The 24,079-nt window shown below is 37.7% G+C and overlaps 1 protein-coding gene across 1 annotated transcript in view; it reads left to right on the forward strand.

The window, feature by feature from the left end:
• The window catches only part of kcnk12 (potassium channel, subfamily K, member 12), a 35,610-nt gene extending 14,141 nt beyond the window's left edge, over positions 1-21,469 (forward strand). Inside the window, exon 2 of the mRNA XM_084093645.1 lies at positions 18,343-21,469. Coding sequence (XP_083949771.1) covers positions 18,343-19,235 — 893 coding nt within the window. The 3' untranslated portion in view covers positions 19,236-21,469. The remainder of the gene's footprint in view (positions 1-18,342) is intronic.
• The last annotated feature ends 2,610 nt before the right edge of the window (positions 21,470-24,079 follow it).

Raw genomic sequence — 24,079 nt, forward strand, 5'->3', positions numbered from 1 at the left:
CGCGGACATTTAAGAAGGGATGGATATTTGCTTCAAGTGACAGGCTTGGTGAGTGAAATTATATTTGTATTATCTTTCTGTATTATGTTTAATTTTAATTCTAAATTCTAAAAGTGACCAAAAAGACATTTAACTCCAACTCACCATCGGTGTCGCCAAACTGCTCCGTCTCCAAAATGTTCGTACGCATGGGTCAGAGTTTGCGTGCAGGTGCGCAAATTTTCCCGTCAAGTTTGTTTTTATAAATCACAACTTATGCGTCGGAAGTGGCGTACGCCTCTTTCAGGGCATGTTTTGTGCGTACGCAACGGTTATAAATGAGGCCCCAGGACAAGTAATGTCCCAATAAAGCAGCATCCATTTATGATTTTAATAAACATAATCATGTGCACTGAATGTGTTGTTGTTATTGCATACAGTTTAATAATACAATACAATACACTGAGGTGCTAATACTGTAGTATCTGCCACTATTTGCACTAAGTAGCATCTAACAACTATTTAAATAGAAAATACTTTTTTTGTTGTTGCTATTTACACAGTGTAAATAGCATCTATCATTATTTGTAATACTTTGTAGCATCTAAGTAAATTCTGCTTTTATTCACTCACCTTCATGTCATTTCAAACCTGTTTAAAGGGTAACTCGCGCCAAAATGCAACCTAGGGTCTTTTTGTTAACCGAGGCAAACTTTCGTTTAAAAGCATAATTAGAATGGAAACGCCACTTTTAAGATTGACCGTATTTTCGTTTTCGGTCAAATTGCCTATTGAATGCGAGTGCTTGGGGCACTTCTATGATAGCATCAAAAATCACTATTTTTAAAACACTAAGAAGGCTCGACACAACATGAAACTTTGCTGGAAGTATCACCAGGGGCTCTACACATGAACTCCAGCATTGACTACATTGTTTGTGTACACAGAGTTTACCAAAAAGAAAGGTTTTGAACAACTCACAGTTGCTGTGTCCGCCGGCATTTTGACAGTCAAAATAGATGCTATCATGAGCCCCTGGTGAGACTTCGAGCAAAGTTTCATGTTGTGTCGAGCCTTCTTAGTAGCCTCGGGTAGATTAACAAAAAGACCCTAGATTGCATTTTGGCGAGAATTACCCTTTAACTTTCTTTCTTCCACAGAGCGCAAAAGGTGAAATTCTGAATAATGAATAAGAAAGAGAAGCATGATAAATGACAAAGTAAAAAAGAGCTGTCAACCTGCAAAAAGGACAAGAAAGCACTATAAAAGTATCAGTCCGTATGACTATAAAGTTTTGTGTGAGAAACAAACATCATATGGACTTTTTTGTCCTTTCTATAACTGCTAAAAGTGGCTAAAGCTTATTGGTGTGTGTGTGTGTGTGTGTGTGTGTGTGTGTGTGTGCGTGTGTGTTTGTGTGTGTGTGCGTGTTTGTGTGCGTGTGTGTGTGTGTGTGTGTGTGTATGTGTTTGTGTGTGCTGGAGGATGGCTTGTTTTTGCAATATTCACCTAAGTGGATTTTCCTGTTAAAAATGAATCCTTGATTGAATTGGTGGTAAGAGCTCAGTATGGCTGCACTTGCCCTGTTTCTGTAATATAGTACAGGGTCATTACTGAAGCGCTCAGGAGCTTTGCAGATCCTGCACTTCTGAGCATTATTGAAACTTTTAGCATATTTTCATCAAATTGAAAACTGTCAGGAGATTCAGCTTGAGAACTCTGCAGTGCATCAGCATTATTCTTCATATATTGGACATGGTGTTCCCTCCCATGTGCCGGTGTAAATTTAGATGTGTGTGCTTCACAGAATCAAAGAGCTTTTGCATCTAGTGTGAGCAAAGTTAGTCTCAGCTGGCAGACACACGGGCCGTCACAGCCCAGTTACTGGCCGTCTGATGCTAATTGCAAACAAAACTGGAAAGTGGAATTAATTAATTAATTAATTATTATTTTTTTTTGCACTTTTACAGGTTTTTGTCCATGGAAACAAAACTGTATTTAAAAGGTACTATATTACGCTGAATTATTATTATTTTTTTTTATTATTATTATTTTATTTTTTACAAAGAAATGACCAGAAACACAATTAAATGTGAAATTTTGAAGTAGAAAGACTAAAATAGTATTTTCTCACCAGTAATCTTGGTTTTATTTACAACTTTTTTTTATTTTTTTATATAAGCACATTTGAGAAAGAGTTAGTCCTTGTATTTGCTAAAGTTTGTGAAGTTAATGCCATTAAATCTCTTAGATATTTTAGATATTATTCTCTTTTATTTTAAGATCATTCGAATTTTAGTTTGAGACACATAGACAAACAGTGAAATTAACCAAATGAAAGGAGTTCATTTCCCTCAAATATCACTGCAAGTTCATTGTACTTAACAGAAAAAAGTTAAGTGAACTCAATAAATGATTATATTAAGCTGAACATAAACTGAACAGATTTCTAGTTCCCTGCATGCTTTCCGTCGGATTGCGTAAGGAGAATAAATGTTGAAATTAAATGTATTTTGAGTGATTTTGCACATGATTAATAAAGGGAAAGACGTGTTGGTGTTTAATCTTCTGCTATGTTGGGATTTATAGGGGTTTCTCATATGTTGCAGTAGGTCTTTATTTTGGTGAACAGTGTAGAGCTTTTGGTTAGATTGAGGATGGACTGCATTTATATGGACTTTTATTTCAGTCAGAACGAAATCATTTCAATTGATGAATCCGAACGTAGTGTTTACATGAAGTCTAAATAAAGGTGTGTTTATATGCCACAAGCTTCAAATCAGATTTGAGTTTATATGATGTTAATCCAATCAAAATGCACGAGTCAGCTTAATAATGATTTAAATTAAGCTGCAATTAACAAAATTTGACGTCTAGTTTTTTAAGTTCTGCCAACTTATTAGTGCTTACAGTGCATGCTTTTCTATTATTCTCTATTATTTATCAGATAAATGTGTTTGGTCCCCTCTTCTTGTCCTAGTGGGAGATTCTCCGCCAGGATAAGCTTAAGATGTCCTAAGAACATTTCTGAAAGTCAAATGCACCACCATGACATCGTCTGAAAGGGTCAGTGGTTATCTATATTACGAATTAACTGGTGATGGATAGACACGATTTTCTTAAATGCACGGACTATATGTGTGGTGTTAGCCATTAGCTTTGACCTTTTCCCGGCTCTCCCTCTCTCTGTTTCACTTTCACGTTAACTCAGCCATGTCTCTGTGCTTACGTCTGCAAAATATCTCCGCCTCCTCTTAATTTATGAACAGCGTCGTAGATCGAGTGCTCTCCACTCCTACTGGGAAAGAGCAGGATTCTCGGAGCGTGTCGTGAGCGCTATCAGAGGATGAATGACTGTAATTGGCTCTCTAACGCATGATGTGTTTTGTATGCTGTGCTCATCGAGTCATATAAAAGATTTTAAGCAGATATAAGTGCTTTTGTTCAGCCTTTAGAAAACACCCAGAGGGGCAGGTGTGTTTGCTCGGGGAAAGTGATGCTGTCTTTGTTTTGAACAGCGTTTCTTGTATATAAAATGCCAAGCAGACAAGAATGGATTTCTCTCACAAAATACATTTGTGCAGAGCTCCAGGTCTCCGAGGCATTCCCTGTTTTTTAACAGGCTCTGCATCCCACAAAAAGCCGAGAGAAATTTATTGAGAAACTCTCATAGTAAAAAAACAGCATGTGTTTTGTTAAGTATAATGTGTATCTTGTATGTTTTTTTTTTCTTCTAATAAGCCACAGTGATATAGATCTTCTTTTCATTAGAGTTGAGGAATACTGTAACATACTGACATGAATTGCAAAAAAATCATATTTATAATGAGTATTTTTTTGTCTTGTTTTCTAGTTAAAATATATATATATATTTAAAAAAATACAATAAACAAGATTCATGCAACACTGCATACAATATTACAATGTAACTTTAATACAAGTATTATGTTTTTCCCCCTCTTATCAAGTTACAGAAATACACTATCGTTAAATTATTATTATTATTTTTTTGAAAGAAGTCTCTTATGTTCACCAAGGCTCCATTTATTAGTTAAAAAATACAGTAAAAACAGTAATATTGTGAAATATTATTGCAATAGAGATTGCAATGAAAAATACAATAAAACCAAAAAATGGTAAAATAATATTACAATTTAAAATAACTGTTTTCTATGTGAATATACAGTATGTTAAAATATAATGTATTCCTGTGATCAAAGCTGAATGTTCAGCATCATTAATCCAGTCTTCAGTGTCACATGATTTTAATATGATTTGCTGCTCAAGAAACATAATAATGATAATGATCAATATTGAAAACAGTCGTGCTGATATGTTCAGGAACAGCATTTATTTAAAATAGAAATCCTTTGTAACATTATAAATATCTTTACAGTCACTTTTGATCAATTTAATGCATCCTTGCTGAATAAAAGTATACATTTTTTTAATCTAAACTTTTACTGACCCTAAATTTCTCAAAAATATCTTATCTTGTTTCAAGAAATTGTATATATTTTACAGGAAATAAGATTTCAAAAAGAATAATTAAAGCATAAAAAGTAACTTTTACTATTTCTCTGCATAAAATACCTGCATGGCCCTCTATATTTGTGCATTATACAAGACAATCTGGATCTTTTTGTAAAAAGTCCTAAATCACAATTCTGTTTTGTAGTGTTAAACTGCATGAATAAAGGACATGAACCTTTCCAGGGATTTATAACTTCACTTCTACAAGATATACGCTGTCTCAGCCAGCCTTTCCTCCATGATATCTATAAATATGTCATAGACCTGAGTAATCCTCTGACAGCGAACTGCACAAACAACTTTAAAGTGTCTGTGGCAAAACAAGTCTGAGTCGATAAGGAAATAAAAGCAGAGAGAGAGGCAGCGCTGCTCAGTTTCTCCACAATAAATCAATAGAAGGAACGACTGAGACGTTGAGCTCGCCTCTGTATATTGTGTGTAAATTTAAATACTGAAAGACACTCGAACAAACCAGACTGTGTTCAGGCCAGATGGCCACTAAATGGGAAATATCGAATGCAGGAGAAGCATCTCCATCTGTTCAGCTTTAGTGAGTGTGGACGCAGAGCTGGAATTGGTTGATCTGGGTGTTTGCTGAGCTGTTGTTGCGGTCGTCACTGATGGAAACCCGCAGTGTCAGTCTTTCCTCCTTTTCCGCAGTCATTCCAGTGAAATCTTCTTTTCTTGTGCCGCCATGACAATGATGGGGATAAGACTAAATGTGACCCTGGATCACAAAACCAGTCATAAGTCGCACGGGTTTATTTGTGGCAATCGCCAACAATACATTGTATGGGTCAAAATGATCCATTTTTCTTTTATGCCAAAAATCATTAGGATATTAAGTAAAGATCATGTTCCATGAAGATATTTTGTAAATTTCCTACCGAAAAATATAAAACATTTATTTTTGTGAGTGAATGCAGCACAATCGCCAACATAAATGAACAACTTTAAAGGAGATTTTCTCAATGTTTCGATTTTTTTGCACTCTTAGATTCCAGATTTTCAATAGTTGTATCTCGGCCAAATATTGTCCTATCCTAACAAACCATGGAAAGCTTATTTATTCAGCTTTCAGATGATGTATAAATCTCAATTTCATAAAATTGACCCATGTGACTGGTTTTGTGGTCCAGAGTCACATATGTGTTGTACTTTTTGATAAGTTTTATAGTTGTTTTCCAGCAACAGTGCAGATAAATTAAAGGGTTAGTTCACCCAAAAATGAAAATTCTGTCAGTAATTACTCACCCTCATGTTGTTCCAACCATGTAAGTCTTTTGTTCATCTTCGGATCACAAATTAAGATATTTTTGATGAAATCTGAGAGCTGTCTCACTCCTCCATAGGCTTTCAGAGGGACCCAAACTTGCCGGCCCAGAATAGTTATTAAAAACATCGTTAAAATAGTCCAAGTGACTCTACAGTGGCTCTACATTAAGTTTATCATGCGACGACAATACTTTTTGTGCGGAAAAACAACAAAAATAACAACTTTATCCAACTATTAGTGTTCTTCAATGTGGGCCACGAGAGTTGACGGGAGCGCCAGGACGCATGCGCGAGATGACGTCCCGACATCATTGAGACCTAAATCACAATAAGTGTCGAATTCAATAGCTTACATACAGCGCACGTCTTCCTCTGCTTATAAACAGACCGTTTTGCGCTTCCGGCAATGTCGGGATGTCATCTTGTACAGTAGATGGCGGTAATACTCCCAAGGAGTGAGCAGCCAGTAACAAGTAGTAGTAGAAGAAGAACGCCGTAATCTCAGTTCTCGCGCATGCGTCCTGGCGCTCCCGTCAACTCTCGTGGCCCACATTGAAGAACACTAATAGTTGGATAAAGTCGTTATTTTTGTTGTTTTTCCGCACAAAAAGTATTGTCGTCGCATGATAAACTTAATGTAGAGCCACTGTAGTCACTTGGACTATTTTAACGATGTTTTTAATAACTATTCTGGGCCGGCGAGTTTGGGTCCCTCTGAAAGCCTATGGAGGAGTGAGAAAGCTGTCAGATTTCATCAAAAATAGCTTAATTTGTGATCCGAAGATGAACGAAAGATGGTTGGAACAACATTAGGGTGAGTAATTTCATTTTTGCGTGAACTAACCCTTTAATAAAAAATAAAAAAAACTGTAGGCAACTTTCACAACATGGAGACCAACACATATTGGATTCTGCTGTTTATCTCACTCTTTTGACAGTTTCCGAATCATTCAGTGAGCTTTTGTTCAAATGCAGTCGGAGACTCTTTTTTTAATGCAGCATCTTCACTTGTTAAGCTTTGAATGTAGTCGCCTCTACTGTTCGAACGCTGCGTTTCGCACATCTCTGTACGCTCTCGTTGGGGTGCAGGTGAGCTTTTCCATTCAAAGGCTGTGTGAACACTCATGTCTTCCCATTCAAACACACACACTTCGAAAAGGGAATCCTGAATAGTTCTATATAATTATATATATATTTAATTAAATCTGGGTAATATTTTGATGGTCCCCCTCAGACATGTAGACTTTAAGTAACGTTGCTTAAGAGCAGGGTTAAGATATTCATTGTATTTGTGAGAGATAAATACTTCTTTGATTGCAAAAATACTTTATATTTGTAAAGATGTCCCCCCTTCAGTGTAGTGAAGCCAAGAGCACAACTCACAGCATGTGCCCGTCGCGCTCTAGAAAGAAACATTGCAATATAGTCACAGATGCTACGATACATTTCCAGCTAGTTTGAAATTTGGCCGACCGTCTCTGACAAGCAAAAGCAACAGCCAATGAAAATATGATGGAGTGAAAGCATTGAGCCAAACATTTGCAAACGTCTCTCTCTCCTTTTCCCAGTTAAATCGGTGCTGAAATAAAGTCCATGTTGTTTGTGTGTGTTGTCAGCTCTCGTTATGTGACTTGCATAACAGTACAGTAAATGCTTTTATTGACAATTTACAGATAGTCGTGTATGAAGAGATCGGCTGATTTCACCATTGCTAGTATTGATCTGATGCCTTACATGTGGCAAGCCACCATATAAACTCATACGCTTTACTGTGCAAAATCAATAAATAATAAGTATGCTTCGTTGCTCACATGCAGGGTGTTTTTCATTCTGCTAGCACAGCAAAAAAGGTGGATTTTTTAAGGTCACGTTGACTTGCTGTATGAGATACTAGCACAAAAACTTCAACAAACTGTAGACCAGGCAAGAGACATGACATACATTTTTTTAAACTACTATTTTTTACAGTAAAACCATTATCACACCAGTCACATGGGTCAATTTTATGAAATTGAGATTTATACATCATATGAAAGCTGAATAAATAAGCTTTACATTGATGTATGGTTTGTTAGGATAGGACAATATTTGGTTGAGATACAACTATTGAAAATCTGGAATCTGAGGGTGCAAAAAAATCAAAACATTGAGAAAATCTCCTTTAAAGTTGTGCATTTATGTTGGCGATTGTGCTGCATTCACTCACAAAAATAAATGTTTTATATATTTACGGTAGGAAATTTACAAAATATCTTCATGGAACATGATCTTTACTTAATATCCTAATGATTTTTGGCATAAAAGTAAAATCGATCATTTTGACCCATACAATGTATTGTTGGCTATTGCCACAGATATACCAGTGCGACTCGTGACTGGTTTTGTGATCCAGGGTCACATATTATAAAAAATATATTGTATTAAAAAATATTGTATGTATATATTTCTTTATATTAAATTGCTGTGCTTTACAGATTTTCTGTCACACTGTTCATGAAAGAATTGCTGAGACAGCATTTATCTCAGCTGTAGATGTAAAGTGAATTTAAAGTGTAAATCAATGTTTAAAATGTTTGTGAGAATATTTTTTAAGCTGGTACCAAAATATTTCACATTGCACAGCTGCATAACTGTCTCTAAATGAGTGTTTAATGATATAAATTAAGTTTATATTTAAAAAAAATAAAATAAATAAATAACTGTTGAATTTTTTTATTTATTTTATTTACCTTTAAAGAATGACTACAGCCACCAAAGCAGTGATTGTGTGCCGTTTTACTTCCACCGTGAATTTAGCTCAATTTAGAGCCATATCTTCTTATGTTGCATTTTCAAGTTCTTTAATTTTGTTCTTGCAACATACATTCTTAAAAATAAAGCTTATTTATTGGCATCAATGGTTCCATGAAGAACTTTTAACATCTATGAATTCTTTATAGTAAAAAAAAGAAGGTTATTTCGTTTAGTTTTTTTTTATGTTCTTCACACTAAGAAAAAACTGGTTCTTTTAGCTCTGCGTCAGCGTTGTAAAAAAAAATGTTTTGGTCATTTTCACACAAATGTTATGGCCCCTGAAATATTTTGTTGTATGAATATCTGACCATGCAATATATCAAAAGAAAGAACAAAAGAAAAAAAAAAAGTTTTATTTTTGCTTCATGCATTCTTTTTTTTAATCAACACTTAAATGTGAGTAAGTTTCATAAAAAAGCAACATTTGGAACAAAAAGCTGAGAAAATCTACAAAGTAATGCTTTTATTGCTTGTTTCTCCTTATTTTATGTCTCCTTCCCTGTATAAATGGCATCGCTGTGAAAACCCTCCTTTGCAGGGTTCTGTTCAGCAACAAAAAAAAGTGTGTTTGTGTCCCCATAAATAATCCGACGCATGATGTGCACGAGGGCGAGTGATGGGCAGATGGTGGTGTAGTGAAGAGAGCGAGCCAGATTCTTCTTACTCAGCTTCTCCTCCCCATCTCACCCAGGACCCGTTCTCCGCAGACCCCCTGCACTCCAGCCGGTGACTAATGATTTCCACAGGAAGAAAAAAAAAGCCCATCTCTGTATTTTATGTATCTGGCTTGATACTCGGATCCCTGAAGACAGCAGGACAACTGAAACGGTCTCTGTCCAGGGCTGCGAAATGCCAGATTGGTGACATTATGCCTCTTACTGTCACTGCGAACAATGATGTTTTTATGTGCTTGCTGGCTGTGTATGTGTTTTTTTCAGAGGTGCTAAATAGCTAGACTGTGCTGGCATTTTGTGAGGCAAAGATTGCTGCACGCTGCATTGTGTTTGGAAACGAGCTAAAACCATCTGTCGCAGTGAAGCACTCATATGCTATTCATTTCTTAAGAGAAAACTGACTTACTGCATGACATACCAGCACAAAAACTGTAACACACTGAAGGCCAGGCAAACAACATGATGTTTACCATATTTTACAGAACATAAGTCCTTTTTTTAATCTGACTTATATTCCAAAGCAACAAGCAAAACATTGGATTGGTGCCAGATGAGAGAGGAACACGAGCCCAGGGTTATTTGCACAGGCCATTTACATGCTGGTAGTTTCAGTTTTGCTTTAAATAAATTTGTTTAGACTTGCCGTTTATAATGCCACTGTAATTTGTTTTATACATATATTTTTCATTCGTGTTCTGTTTTGGATACTGTTCAATTTAAAGTATTTGTTGTGGATTGAGCGGAAAATACATTTGAATAATGTTGTCAAAGTCCCCCTGTGGTGAAACTCAAGCTTTTAATTTAGTCTGTCTAAATATGTCTATGTGGGGTTTTTATTGGGGTGTAAATTCATAAGTCGACACCATTGCTGAGTATGTTCTCCTTAAAACTGCAGTGAACCAAAGACAGTCTCAAAAACACGCTTTGAAATCGCTGGTGTTTCTGACGTCACAAACTACCTTGTAACCAATCAGATCAACGTGTGATCGTCAACCAGTGGATCTCTGAGCTGAGTGAGTGGAGGCGGGGCTCATTTGCATATTCATAGAACCGCGTATCAAAAATGAGGCAAGGGTGTCGAGTTACATTCAAGCTATTTTAAGGCATGAATAATTTTTTTTCAAGGAATGTTTTTTTTAAACATGTAATTTTGGTGATCAAAGATGAGTTTTAAGGGATACAGTTAATGACTATAGGGGGACTTTAAATGTTTTGTTTTATTTGCCAGTACTATTTCTCAATAGTTAAATGGTTTGGTAAAAAAAAAAAAATCTGTATTCTTACACTATATATGGTACAGCTTTTTTGTATATGTACGAAATGAAAACAACCCAGCCTTATGGTAAAATATGCGAAAATGGGTTAATTGTCAAACTTTTTCTTTCTATAGTGAATGTTTTTCAGGGTAGGTTTATTTTTGAAAGTCAATTTCTATATAGATACTCTTGAACTCTTGGCTGCAAAAAAATAAATAAAAAAAAACCTGAACATTTCCAACATTATTGAACAGACAGTGTTGGTTGAACACACATTGACTGTATAGTGGGGCATGTTGTCACAATTGATACAATAAATTGGCACACTCCAATAATGTCCCGCTCTACACTTTTTTTGTTTTTTCATTTACATTCATGCATCTAAACGCTTTTATTATCCAAAACGACTTATATTGCATTCACTATACATTTTATTAGTTCATGCATTCCCTGGGAATCAAAACCCATGACTTTGCCGTTGCTAGTTTACAACTGTTTGAGCTCTAGAAATGAACATAACTGTCCTGTAGCTCAAACAGTAGAGCGTTATACTAACAACGCCAAGATCATGGGTTTGATTCCCAGCGAATGCATGCATAATGCATAAAATGAAAACCTTGAATGCAATAAAGCAAGTCACTTTGGATTAAAGCGTCTACCAAATGCATGAATGTAAATGTCCTGTTTCACTTGCAAATGCGTTATATTTAATAGAATTGTCCAGTTAGTCCATGCTAAAAGCATCTTCGTCCATTGAAGGCTATTGTATGCGTATTCTGATCTTTTGAAATCTCAGATATTCATTATGTTTTTCGAGAGGCCAATTTTCATTTTTGTTCTCTCAAACTACACACTCCTGTGATTCACATTTATAGACCTCCTTTGGTTACTTTACAGAAATAAAATGGGTTGTGAATTTTGATTTGTCATGCAGACCTCAAAACTAAATATACATCTGTGGTGGATTGTTTCCAGATTGTTCTGAATATCAAATATATAAGATCATAAAACAATGTCATTGTTGAGTTGCGCAGCAGTTTTGAGTTGTAACTCTCCACAATGGCGATGGATGTTGCAGGTTATTTTGGGAGTGTTTGCTTCTCTCCAGCTCTGTCCCTGAAGTCTCTGGAGATCCAGTCTGAAGTGTTGGCTCTGAAACAGCACACAGAATCGATGCTTCGGGGACGGAGGTAACTGAGATTTTAATGAAGGAGAGCTGGACAGCCCTTGGCAGACGAAACCTCAATGCCCTCTTAACAAGAACACTCTCCAGGCCAGTGGAAAAACGAGTAGGGTTAATTAATTAGAGATGAACGGCCAAGAGGCTAGATTTGATTCTGTGCTCTTTTTCTCTTTTTCTCTTTCTAAAGACCCCAGCTTGATAGTGCCATGTGGTTTTATGCCCGAGCGAATGGGCTGTTTTTCAGGAGAGGCTGTTGTGCATCAGGACGCTCCCCTGCTCAGCCTTATTATTATTTTTTGTTGTGCGTATGTGACTATTGAAGTCGTGCAGTGTTAGACAGAGAATGTTTCAGTTTTGGTTGTTGGATAATGTTTCAGTGCCTCCTGAGGCTAAATGTGTTATCTAACAGTCCAGAAGGCATCATGGGGGGTTTCCATGGGCATTTTTGGTTCTGCAGACTTTTCATTTTTTTATTTATCTACCTATGTCCAACAGCTTACAGTATATATTGTGATTTTCACTGTAAACCTTTTTCTTTTCTTTTTTTTAATAAAATTGCTGAAAATTCCTTTGATTTGCTAAGGCTGATTCAAAGTAAAAACTGCAACTAAAATAAAACAAAATTATGTTACAATTACTTTGTTTGTAACATTAACTGAAATAAAATGTAACTTAATTCAGCTAGTTGCCAAGGAAACATTTCTCATTTTCATTAAGTTTAACTTAATAACTAAAGGATGTAGTGTAACAACGAATTATTATTTTTTCCAAAGTGTTGACAACTTAGTGTTAACTAATAATTGTTACAAACTGGTACTACCAACAAAATATGAGTGAATTCCTGGAACTGGGCGTCGTTACACTACATCCTTATGCATCGCTTTCTGCCAGGACTTTTACATGCTTTTCCCAAACCACTGAAGTGACCTCGACGTCCAGGTTAGCGGTAGCATGAGCCATCAGTGTTATTTAAATAAACTCCTGATGTACTTACAAACTTTCCAATGCCTCGTTTTATGAGTACAGAACCTATTTGTACTACTGTAGAAGTTTGGTGCCATTCTGGGCATTATTAGTGGGGTAATTTACGAGATACAGCCTTGGATCCATTAGCGCCTGCACTAAGCCATTCTGCTGATATCTCTAAATAAGCTCTAACTTTAATAATGTTCAGCCAAGGGAAAAAAGGCTTCTGGGGGGGGTGTTTGGCTCGAGGTCATGGTGCAAAGGACCCTAGGTTGATTTTACTCTGAACCATCCCTTTAAAGCTGCCGTCGGCAAAAAATTTTTGATCATATTCAGTGAAATCGACACTATAATCCGACGGAACAACATAAAGTAAGTGGTTTTAGAAAAAAAACCGAGCTTCTAACTCCACCTGGAGCGTGTTATTTGTTTTGCAAAAATCCACCGCTCCCGGATCATCGGGTCCAATCAGCGCTGGGGGGTGTGAGATCTGACTGTCAATCACAGGTCGTGCACACACCACAGATCCCACTCCACCCTCGCGCTGAGTCGCGCACGTTAATATCACATGCACACGCCTGAAGTTCGCAGGTGTGTTGGATTGTACGACGCGTGATGGCGGAGAGAAAATCTACTAACAAGCTTCCAATTCCTCGGTTATTGCTATCTATGGGTAGATTAGCCAGGGCAGCCTACCTCCGAGTCCATGGTGTTGATCAATGCTGAAGAGACGGACGCGTTCACAGAAAACATGGTGCACACGCATTGACGAGCACAAACTCGATGGGAGGGTGCTCGCTGGCAGTGGGGGAGGGGCATGAGAGTTGTAAACATTCAAAATTTTGGCTAAGTCGACTCAATCTGCCAGACTTGCCGACTGCAGCTTTAAGTAAGTTCAGTGATGATTCATTTTTGTTGTAAAAAAGTTATTAATTTAGTTCATTTATATATATAGCCGCTCTGGAGAAAAACGTGATGTCATCGTCCAGCTCAGTTCAGTTCTCATATAACGGTGTCAATGCAGGCAGATCAATAATATTGTTGATTATTAAGTTAAATGTCCCCAACTAAGCAAGCCAAAAGCCAACAGTGACAAGGAACCAAAACTCCATCAGTGACAGAATGGAGAAAAAAATCTTGGGAGAAACGAGGCTCAGACGCTCAGTTCTCCTCTGGCCAACGAACGAACAGTGTATGATTATGACTCAGGCAGCATTACAGGTCAGAAGTCAGATTGGATCAGAACATTCAGAATAATATCCAGTTCCAACAGGTTGAAGATCAGAGTCACGCCGGTATGGAGACGAGTTGGTTGAGGATCAGTGCCGATGCCTGTCGTGTCGATGAGGCCTTCACAGGGAGAGTCTAGTTGACACAATCTCTGCTGACACTTCAGGGATGTGTTGTGGACGTGTCCAGGCGCAGGTCCACCATCTTATCTGGATACGGCCCAGATCCGGCTGATTACAGTAAACCTCGGAATAAACAGAAAGACTAACATTAGCGTAGATGCCATTCTTCTTATGATGTAACGAGTGCATTGGGTGGTATAGGAATTAACAGAATTTCACAGAATGTTACTCTACTATGCAATGAACATACTTGCGTTGTGCATGAAACAACACATGAATTCAAGCTTATATAACCAGAAGTGTTTGCGTTCACATAAGCTTACTTGAAATCTTAATGCTATTCTTTTTCAGCGGGGTTCATTGTGCTGTTTCTCTTTCTTTCTCTCACTTTAATCAGTTGAAGTGGCAAAAGTGTTGCTTAAAAAAGGGCTTTATCTTTTTCTCCCAGGGATTTTTTAATTATTCAGAAGACTCTATTCGCTGATGTGTTCCAGATGCAATCCTCCAGAAAACATCCTCTTTAATATATAGCCCTCTAAATCAGTTCCAGCTACCTGTCAAAGATGAGCTAGTTTAATCACTGGGATGTTCGTACATGTGGCAGCATTGCTGAAGGTCAGTCTTTATTGGAATGATCAATTTTTGGGGATATCAGCTAAAACAAATTCCCAGCATTCGCAGTAAAGTCAAGTCAAGTTACAATCAATGATTTTGCAACCTTCATCTGGACAGCGAAAACCTTCACATTCTGCAGAGAAATCTCTGAAGACTTCTTCTACTCATAACCTTATTAATAAATATTAACATAATACTGTTCAGCATACGGGAGAATCTCACAAAAATGCCACATTTCTTACATTTCATTATAAACCTAGTGTAAAACTTTTTTTTCTTTTTTTTTTTAAATCAGCATAAATTAAAGGCTGTGTTTTGTAAAATTGGTAACACTTTAGTTTAGGGTCCAGTTTTCACTCTTAACTAATTGCTTATAGGCATGCATATTAGGCTGTTTAAGCACATATTATGCCTTATTCTGCATGATCATATTCTACATCCCTTAAAGCCCAATATAAACTTAACAACTACATTACTAACTATCAATAAACAGTAATTAGGAGTTTATTGAGGCAAAAGGTGTAATAGTTAGTTATGAGTGAGAATTGGACCCTAATATAAAGTGTGATCATAAAATTTAAATAATGTACCATTTGGGGAGGAAATGAGTTTAAGGGCCCTATTTTAACGATCTGAAATGCAAGCATCAAACGCGAAACACAAGTAACTTTGTGGGCGGATCTCGGGCGTTGTTGCTATTATACCGGCGGGATAAATGACTCTTGTGCCCGACGCAAATCTAAAATGAGTTGGTCTGAAGTAGCTTCATTACTCATAGGTGTGGTTTGGGCGTAACATGAAATAAACCAATCAGAGCGTCATCTCACATTCCCTTTAAGAGCAAGCGCGCTTGTTCCATGGCGGATTGCTATTATAATGGCGGAATGTCTTGCCACTATTGGTCAAACAGGTTTGATCCGTCATTACTACAATTAGCCTGAATAATTTAGGTAAATGTGTAATCTAGATTTATGCCTATTTTTTCACATCTTCATGGACACCACAAAGATTTCCCTCGTGTGGTAATATTTTTCCTTGTAATTATGTATGGTTTACAAAAATGGGAACTGCTGAGTCTGTGTAGATGAGAGAAGCAAAGTGTATGTGCGTTGTGCACACCCTATATTATGGCCAAGCATGCGCCCTTAAAATAGCATCTGAATAACGCGCCACTGACTTTAGACGAGGTTTCTCCTGGTCTGTGGCGGAATTGTTTTCTGAAACTGCAAAATAGCACCAGGGAACATTTGCGCCGGAACACGCCTCCTCTTTTCACTGATCCGCCCCCGGGAGCGCAAGTTCATTCCATAATTTACCGACGTGCGTCTGTGGAGGGAAAAGTCTGCTGTGCGTCGGGTGCAAAATAGGAATGATACATGCGTCAGTGTACAAAGTCAATTGCGCTGGGTGCAAGATAGGGCTCTAATAGTCATGAAAATGTCAAAATGCAAATAAATCTTAATTGTCTTACAAACAGGCCTCATTTTCTTTATATAAAATATATTTACTGTACGCAGACATGTTCTTGACAGATTTAACCTTACAATCTCAGAAGGCACAAAGGCCTTGGGGCAGTACCTTTTTTAAAAGTCAAGTCAAGTGACCTTTATTTCTATATTGCTTTATACAGTACAGATTGTATCAAAGCATATTTACAGTGATAACAGGAAAATGATTTAATGATGCAAACAGAGTTCATTTCGGCTGTACGGCAGCTCTAAAAGAAAATAGTGTCATTATTCAGCTGACGTCACTTCAGTGTTGATTCAGTTCTGTCGTAAAGATCATCAATTATTAAACTAGTTAATTTCATCTATAAAGCAGCTCTGCAGAAAACAATGATGTCATCGTCCAGCTCAGTTCTTCTCTAATCCAATAGTGTCAGTGCAGTCAAATCAATAATATTGATCTGACTGTACTTTTGAATAATAAATGACCACCTCTGTACCTTATTTACCCCTAAAGGTGCATATTAGACCTAAAATGGTACATATTAGTAGCTTCTTTTTTATTTTTTAAAGAGTACCGCCCCAGTGACAGCTTTTGTACTTTTTTTGGTAACACTTTACAATAAGGTTCATTAGTTAACATTAGTTAATGTATTAACTAACATGAACTAAACACGAGCAATACATTTGTGACTGTATTTGTTCATCTTTGTTAACATTAGTTAATAAAAATACAGCTGTTCATTGTCAGTTCATGTTAGTTCACAGTGCATTGACTAATGTTAACAAGGTTTTAATAAAGAATTAGTAAATGTTGAAAATAATATTGTAGGATTGAAAATAATCCAAGATATTTTAAATGAACAAAGATATTTTCTTTATTGTTTCCACCCCCTCTTTCCACCACAAGGACCATTTGGAGTTCCTAAAGGCACAGAGGTTTCTGATAGTGATCTAGGCCTGTAGGCCAACATGTTTTGGCGCTTTTCCACTGCATGGTACGGCTCGGTTCGGCTCGGTTCGGTTCGACTCGGCGCGGAACGGTTCGGCTCGCTTCGCTTTTCCACTGAGTGGTACGACTCGACTCGGTACGGCACGGTTCGGTTCGCTTTAGCTCGGTTGCTTTTCCACTGCAGTTAGTACCGCTTCAAAGTGGGTGGGACTGATCGTTATAGTTGCCGTCTCTACTGCCATGACATCATCATATTAAATGCGAATTTTTCATTCCGTGTTTCCCTATCCACTCCTCGGCAACCAACGAGAGGAACGTCTGCACCTCGTCCACTGACCACGATTCAGCCATTTCTTTTTTTGAAGTTTATACTCCTTTTTTTAAGCAAATACTTTTAAAACAGGCGCTACAGCGCTGGCTGTTGTCTACTGGCTATTTAAATCTAGCAGGTTTAGTGTCTCGTGTCGTAAATACAATGCCGCTGGTAGTGATGATTCTGTCTGACCAATCAGTGATCTGCAGTGTTTTCACGTCACATTTTAGTATCGGTACGGTTCGCTTGGAACCTCAACAGAGGTGGTACCATTTAAAGCGAGCCGAAGCGAGCCGTACCGTACCGTACCATGCAGTGGAAATGCGCCATAAGTGAGCCGTACCGAACCGAGCCGTACCGTACCATGCAGTGGAAAAGCGCCATTTGTACTTTGGGGGTTGATGAATTGTCACACCTTTAGTACAGTGGGGGAAGTGTAATTATCTGATTGGTCAGTTTGAATGTCTCACATTTTGGGTTTTAGTCACATGGTCTAGGAAAGGATAAAAGAAGATTGAAACTGTTGCTCTGGCTCTCTTCTTCTCTGGGTCCCTTTCTTGGGGCTCTCTCTCTTTACCTCCTCCTTCCTCTTACTCTCTCTCTCTCTCTCTCTCTCTCAGGTAACATTTTTCACATATGCTGGGTACAATTAATAAGTTATCATCATCTCATACATCTATTTTGTAACTATTTTAAGTGTAACCATAACCAAATTTTGTCAGTGGGCAGTGGGTGGAATAGACAAGAAATGTGCAGTTTTCTACCATCTTGCTAATAACGTTTCTTCATTCGTCATTCGTCAGTCTTGCAGCTTGAACCACTGCAGGAATCCACCCTTACAATATTAACAAAGATTAATAAATGCTGTTGAAGTGCAGTTCATTATTAGTTCATGCTAACTAATGAACCTTACTGTAAAGTGTTACCCCCTTTTTTATATTAGAGTGTATGCTTCTGTAGCAGTGCTCATTGTAATGAGCTCTTTTGGTCTTTTTCTCCGCAGGATTCGGGATGACCACCCCTGTGACAGTAGCTGGAAAGATCTTCTTGATCTTCTACGGTCTGTTAGGTTGCGCGGCCACCATCCTGTTCTTCAACCTGTTTCTGGAGCGCATCATTACCCTGCTGGCTGTGGTGATGAAGGCCGTTCGTCTTCGCCGTCTGAGGACCAGTGGTCTCCTCCCGCCGGGAATCTGCCAGGACTTCGCTGCAAGTACGTTGCCAGGCTGGAAGCCCTCGGTGTACCACGTGATGCTCATTCTGGGTTTATCGGCCATCGTGATCTCCTGCTGCGCGTCGGCCATGTACACTCCAGTCGAGGGTTGGGCGTACTTGGACTCGCTCTACTTTTGCTTCGTCACCTTCAGCACGATTGGTTTCGGGGATTTGGTGAGCAGTCAGAGTGCTGTGTACGGCTACCAAAGCCTTTACCGGTTGGCTAACTGTCTCTTCATCTTGGCTGGAGTGTGTTGCATCTACTCTCTCTTCAATGTCATCTCAATCGTTATCAAGCAGGTCCTCAACTGGATGTTGGGGAAAATGAATTGCTTGTGTTGCCAACGCTGCAACAAAGCAAACGCTTTCTTGGGACGCCGCAATGCCATCAGGCCCGGCTCACGCCTCCGAAAGGGACGATTCGGGCAAACGCCGGACTCGGACGGGCCTTGCGATAGCGACACGGAGGGCCGTAGACTCTCGGGTGAGATGATCTCCATGCGGGATCTGACGGGATCCAATAAAATCTCACTGGCTATTATGCAGAAACAGCTGTCGGAGTCAGCAAATGGATATCCCAGAACGGTCTGCGGAAGCTCGAGGCAAAATGGCTTTTCCGGTGGTGTCGGTGCTCTCGGCATTATGAACAACCGATTAGCAGAAACCAGTGACTCTAGGTAGAGCTAACTTTAGCCTAAACAGGGTAAGCATCTCAAAAACGATTATCTTTAGCGGTAAAACCTCTCCAACTCTCTCTGGAAGTAACGTGGTTTGGATTTGCGATTGATTTAGTATAAATTTCCTGACTCTGTCTTGAGCTTGTGTAAAACAGCATGACATGCATGAACTGTGTAGGATATCCATTAGGGTTTTTGGACTGCAGCACATGCTAGGAAGTAATGGTGCATTCAAATCATGTTAGAAAGATCGTATTTACGAGTTAAATGCACATGAACGGCACCACCAAGTCATAATTACAGTTAGAGACACTGAATGAGAAAACATGTCGGATGAAGCGTCTGTATTAAGTTATTTTGTTTTAAAATAATACTTTTTTAACAATACAACTAAGTTGCATGTACAAAATACCCCATAGTAAAATACCATAATAGATAATACAGATAGTATTGTACAAGTACTATAGCATATATAATAAATCAGTTTACTGCACCTTCATAAATTGATAAAAAACATAAAAAGCGAAAACACACCCAAAGCGCATTCTTTATTCATTTTGTAAATGTAGTTAAAAATCATCATGCAGAAAAGGCCATCTTGCTCCGACCAAATTTATTTGTAAGCACCTGACGTTCCCAACTCGTAAATACGAACTTCCCTGGAGGACTTGCTCGCACCACAAGTGACTTTACATATTCAAGTAATCAACCGTAACAAACCCTGATTATCATGTTTTCTAGAATTTGTAGACAGGACTGTACTACATTAACTAAACCTAAACAAACGCTCTGAAGTTAGACTTGACTATTCAATCAACCAGTGGCTATTCATATGAGTAGAGCTTTTTAAATCTCAAATACGTAGAAGTAGCATCCTTTTTTACTCCGTTCGGATAGCACACTCGATTTACAACTATGCATCATCTCCATGTCGCAAACATTTTAGTTTTTACCAGTGCGCATACTTATGCTGTGCATTAAATGTATGTACTTCACTCCTCAATGAAAAGTCCTTACTTTTAAGTGTGTGTTTGTATTTGGACATACTACAAAATCTCAAAATAACACAGGCTCACTTGTTATGTACAGTTTGTTCATGCACCTAGAACTGATGATGGATATTATGCGAGCTAGTATGTAGAAATGTAGAGCAAAAGCTTATTTCTATACTTGCAAATGACGACTTTACAGTATGCATATTAGAAGTTGGGAGGTTTGTACTGTATAAGCGAGTGCATTTACGGTACCCCTTCAAATCGGTGTTCCTGTCAATAGGGATCTCATGGAAAAGAAGTGCTACTGTTGGATAAATCCAGCTGAGGGTTTTACACCCTCGCATAGTAACATGATGAGATGCACCAATGAGAACTTCAAAGCCAAACTCTGTTGTTCCCCAAAGAGGAGAGAGGAGGAGCTGAAGAGATGGAGTGAGACAGAGTGAAGGAGAATAAAGTGAAGAACCCCTGAGAGAGAATATGAGCCATCTATCAGCGCAGAACTAGACTTCCAGCGGAGCTCATCTGCCAGACCGAACGTTAGTGCCCTCAACCCCTCCGCTATCATCTTATAGAGTGAGGAAACGTCCGCTTAGATGATATTTTCTACACCTGTCCTGAAAATATAGTGTGGTAGGATGCCTGGTTTTCAACAGAGAAAGCTTCTTATAGAACAGTCTAGAAACATTTAGAAAGAAAACCAGCTTTGTGCATGCTATATTGTTCGACACAATGAATGTGTTTACATGCACAATCCTGCACTGAACGCAGACAACGTGAGCTTAATGAGATTTGCGTGAAATGCACATGAGATTTTGAAATCATTTTCTTCAAAATGTAAACAAGACATGCACAAACTGAGTAAAGCAACAAAATGCTGGTGTGTGTGTGTGTGTGTTTACATGTAAAGTGGAATGGGTGTAATTGGTTTAAATCAGTTTTGCTTTAACCTTTTGCAACCTTCCCAGTTAAAAGAACATGTCAAGCTGTTTTCGACATGACCTTAGATCACGCACGTGAATGCACTCATTAACATACTTATTACGATTCTGCTTTGCATTTAAATGGCTTGATCGACATTCTGTCATCTTATTCAGTGTGGACGTGACTGTGTAACACTGAATCCTGATCGTTTCAAAATCTCATTTAAAGTGAGTGTTGGCAGTTTCATGATTTGCACAATTCCCTAAAACAGTTTTTTTTTAATAAGCAGATTTTTGATAATTATTAATATTTTGTTGTGCATGTAAACACACTCAATATAAGTTTATATACTCATTTGCCCTCATTATGTGCAATTTTGAAACATGATTCTGCACTGGTAAACGCCACAATGCATTACACAACAATGCATTACACAAAGCTGAACTCTAATTAACTTCTGTTGCTTTACAACAAAGTCGCTCATGTTGTCTCACATCACCAACTCTCACTGAAAATGAATGACTTCCGGTTGCTTTGTCACTGCAAATCTGCCTGTGCGAACTTCCCCGTTCCCCAAATGATCAATTAAACTGCTTTAATAAAACAAGCACATAAAAGGAATATAAAAGACCCGGTTGATGAATTGCAATAGATGCTAAATGAGCTGTCGTGCAGCATGTGTGTGTGTAGCAGGCAGAAACATATGCTAGTGTGCAAATCCTGACATAGGAAGAGTTGAGGAGGGAGAAAGACAGGAGAAGAGAGGGAAAGACTTAATAAAGCATCAGCAGATGTATTTGCATTAACTAGCTCTCTCCAGGTGATCTATAACATCTCTGCTCAGCTCTCTTCTGCTCCAGAGACCCACAGCTTTCATTAGCTGTCTCATGTCTGCATCCACAACACACAAACGCACAAAAACACACACACAGCACACTCTCTACCTATACTCTTATCATCAATCTACCTGTATGTAACTCAAACGTCAATGTAAATAGTGCGGTACAGTCAAGCAGAACAATTTCTGATTCTTTTTGCATATTGCAAAAGGGAAACCGTGAAATGACTGAAGATTTCGGCTCTTGCTTATAATAACCTCAGGTAGTTCAAACTTCTGATAGTTTTTTTGCATGCTACTATGGTAAAGCCATACGAGAGCCACTTGTATCTCTTATAGGTCTATTTTTATATACAAATATGTTGGTGTATTACATCTGGCAGTGTTGGTGGACTCGGTTGGAACAAACGACGTGTTTGAAATGTAATGAAGACCAGGGGTGGGCGGTATGAACAAAATCATCACATTACGAGTATGTTTATGTAGCGGTATATATCATGTCAAAACTGGTGACTGGTTTCTAGCTCATCTAACTTGGTCATTAGCTGGTCCAAAACCATCTTGGATCAGCAATAAACCAGTTACCAGCTAGCCGTGCCATTTTAAGGTGGTCATACTGGTTTTTGCATGCTGTATACCGTATATAGTATAATATATATATACTATTATAGTTTTTATTTTATATTTTTAGTTCTCATTTGAATTAGTTTTTAGTTCTTTTTAAAATTGACTATTTAGGTTAAATTATGTTTATTTTTAAATTTCAGTTTGATTTTTTATTTATATCCAGGTAGTAATTTTAGTGCTTCAACTTCAGTTAAAAAAAAAAAAAAAAAAAAACGTTTTTAGCTAATATTTTTATTTTATTTTATTTCAGCTATTTTGATTAACAAAACATGTTTTATAGTAGTTTTAGTTAATGATAATATACCTTATACCGCTGACTCCTAATGAAGACCTACAAATTTCATATCAAATTTGTAGAAAACTGCTATTGACACCATGAACTGAACATATCATTGCGCATGAGTGATGTACAGTAAGAGAGAGTTTGAGATGCTAACATTGCAATGGAAGTGCAACTCAAAACGTATCTTAGCTTGTGAAGGAACGTGTTTCCGCAAACCTTGAAATATTTAAAATAAACGTATTTAAGACTCAGTTTGTTCTCTTAAAATGCATGCATGGCTCGATATCAACTGCCTTATTTTGTTCCTCAACCACATGTAATTATAATGTAGATCTGACTTAACTCTGTACAGTAAATCTTTTGCCTTTTGCAAAATGAATCTCCATTGATTGCAATGGATCTAACTGAACTGAAGTCCTCCATTTTCCCCAGGAGTTGGGAGATCTGGGAATTTCACAGTTGTATTTATTTATCTATCTTTTTTTTTTTTGTAGCCTATATAAAACAGACTCAAATAACCTGTCCATCATGTTTTCCTTTGTGTTTTTACAGCAATATAAAGTCCAATATCATTGTCACAAAGCTTTCGATCTTTGTAAGGTGGAAACCAGGTTTAGATTACAACGGCTTTTTGATTAAAATTGTTTTGGTAAATGCATGAAAAAGACATCAATCAGAGAATGACATGAAGATTACAGTGAAAGGGACTTTCTGTAAATGGTTTCTTTACGTGTTTATACTGAATTTTAGTGACCGCTGCAATTATAACATACATTTCTTCACTCACACTCAAGGTAAAATTATTGTTAGTGGACGTTTGTACGAATTAGCCACCAATTAAGCAAAATGTAAAATAGTTACAAATTGACTGTGTTGGAGAAACTGATCTTCTTGCCCATCCAGTATTTTTATTTTCTATCTCAAGGTATAATGATTTTGTATTTAAATAGGTTGTTGGTTAGAAGTTAAGCAGTTAACATAAATGATATCGCTGGAAGCTTCTGTATAAGGTTTTATCGTGGCTGTGAGGTTGGAGACGGTCGTAACATTACGTTTTATGACAGAACAAATAATGCAATATTTCATGGTGGAACTGTAAGATTGAATATTTAACTCTTTCCCCGCCAAAAAAAATATATATATATTTTTTTTTTTTGTATGAATATCTGAACATGCAATAT

This window comes from Abramis brama, assembly GCF_963993115.1.
Source record: "Abramis brama genome assembly, chromosome: 19".
Lineage (NCBI taxonomy): Eukaryota > Metazoa > Chordata > Actinopteri > Cypriniformes > Leuciscidae > Abramis > Abramis brama.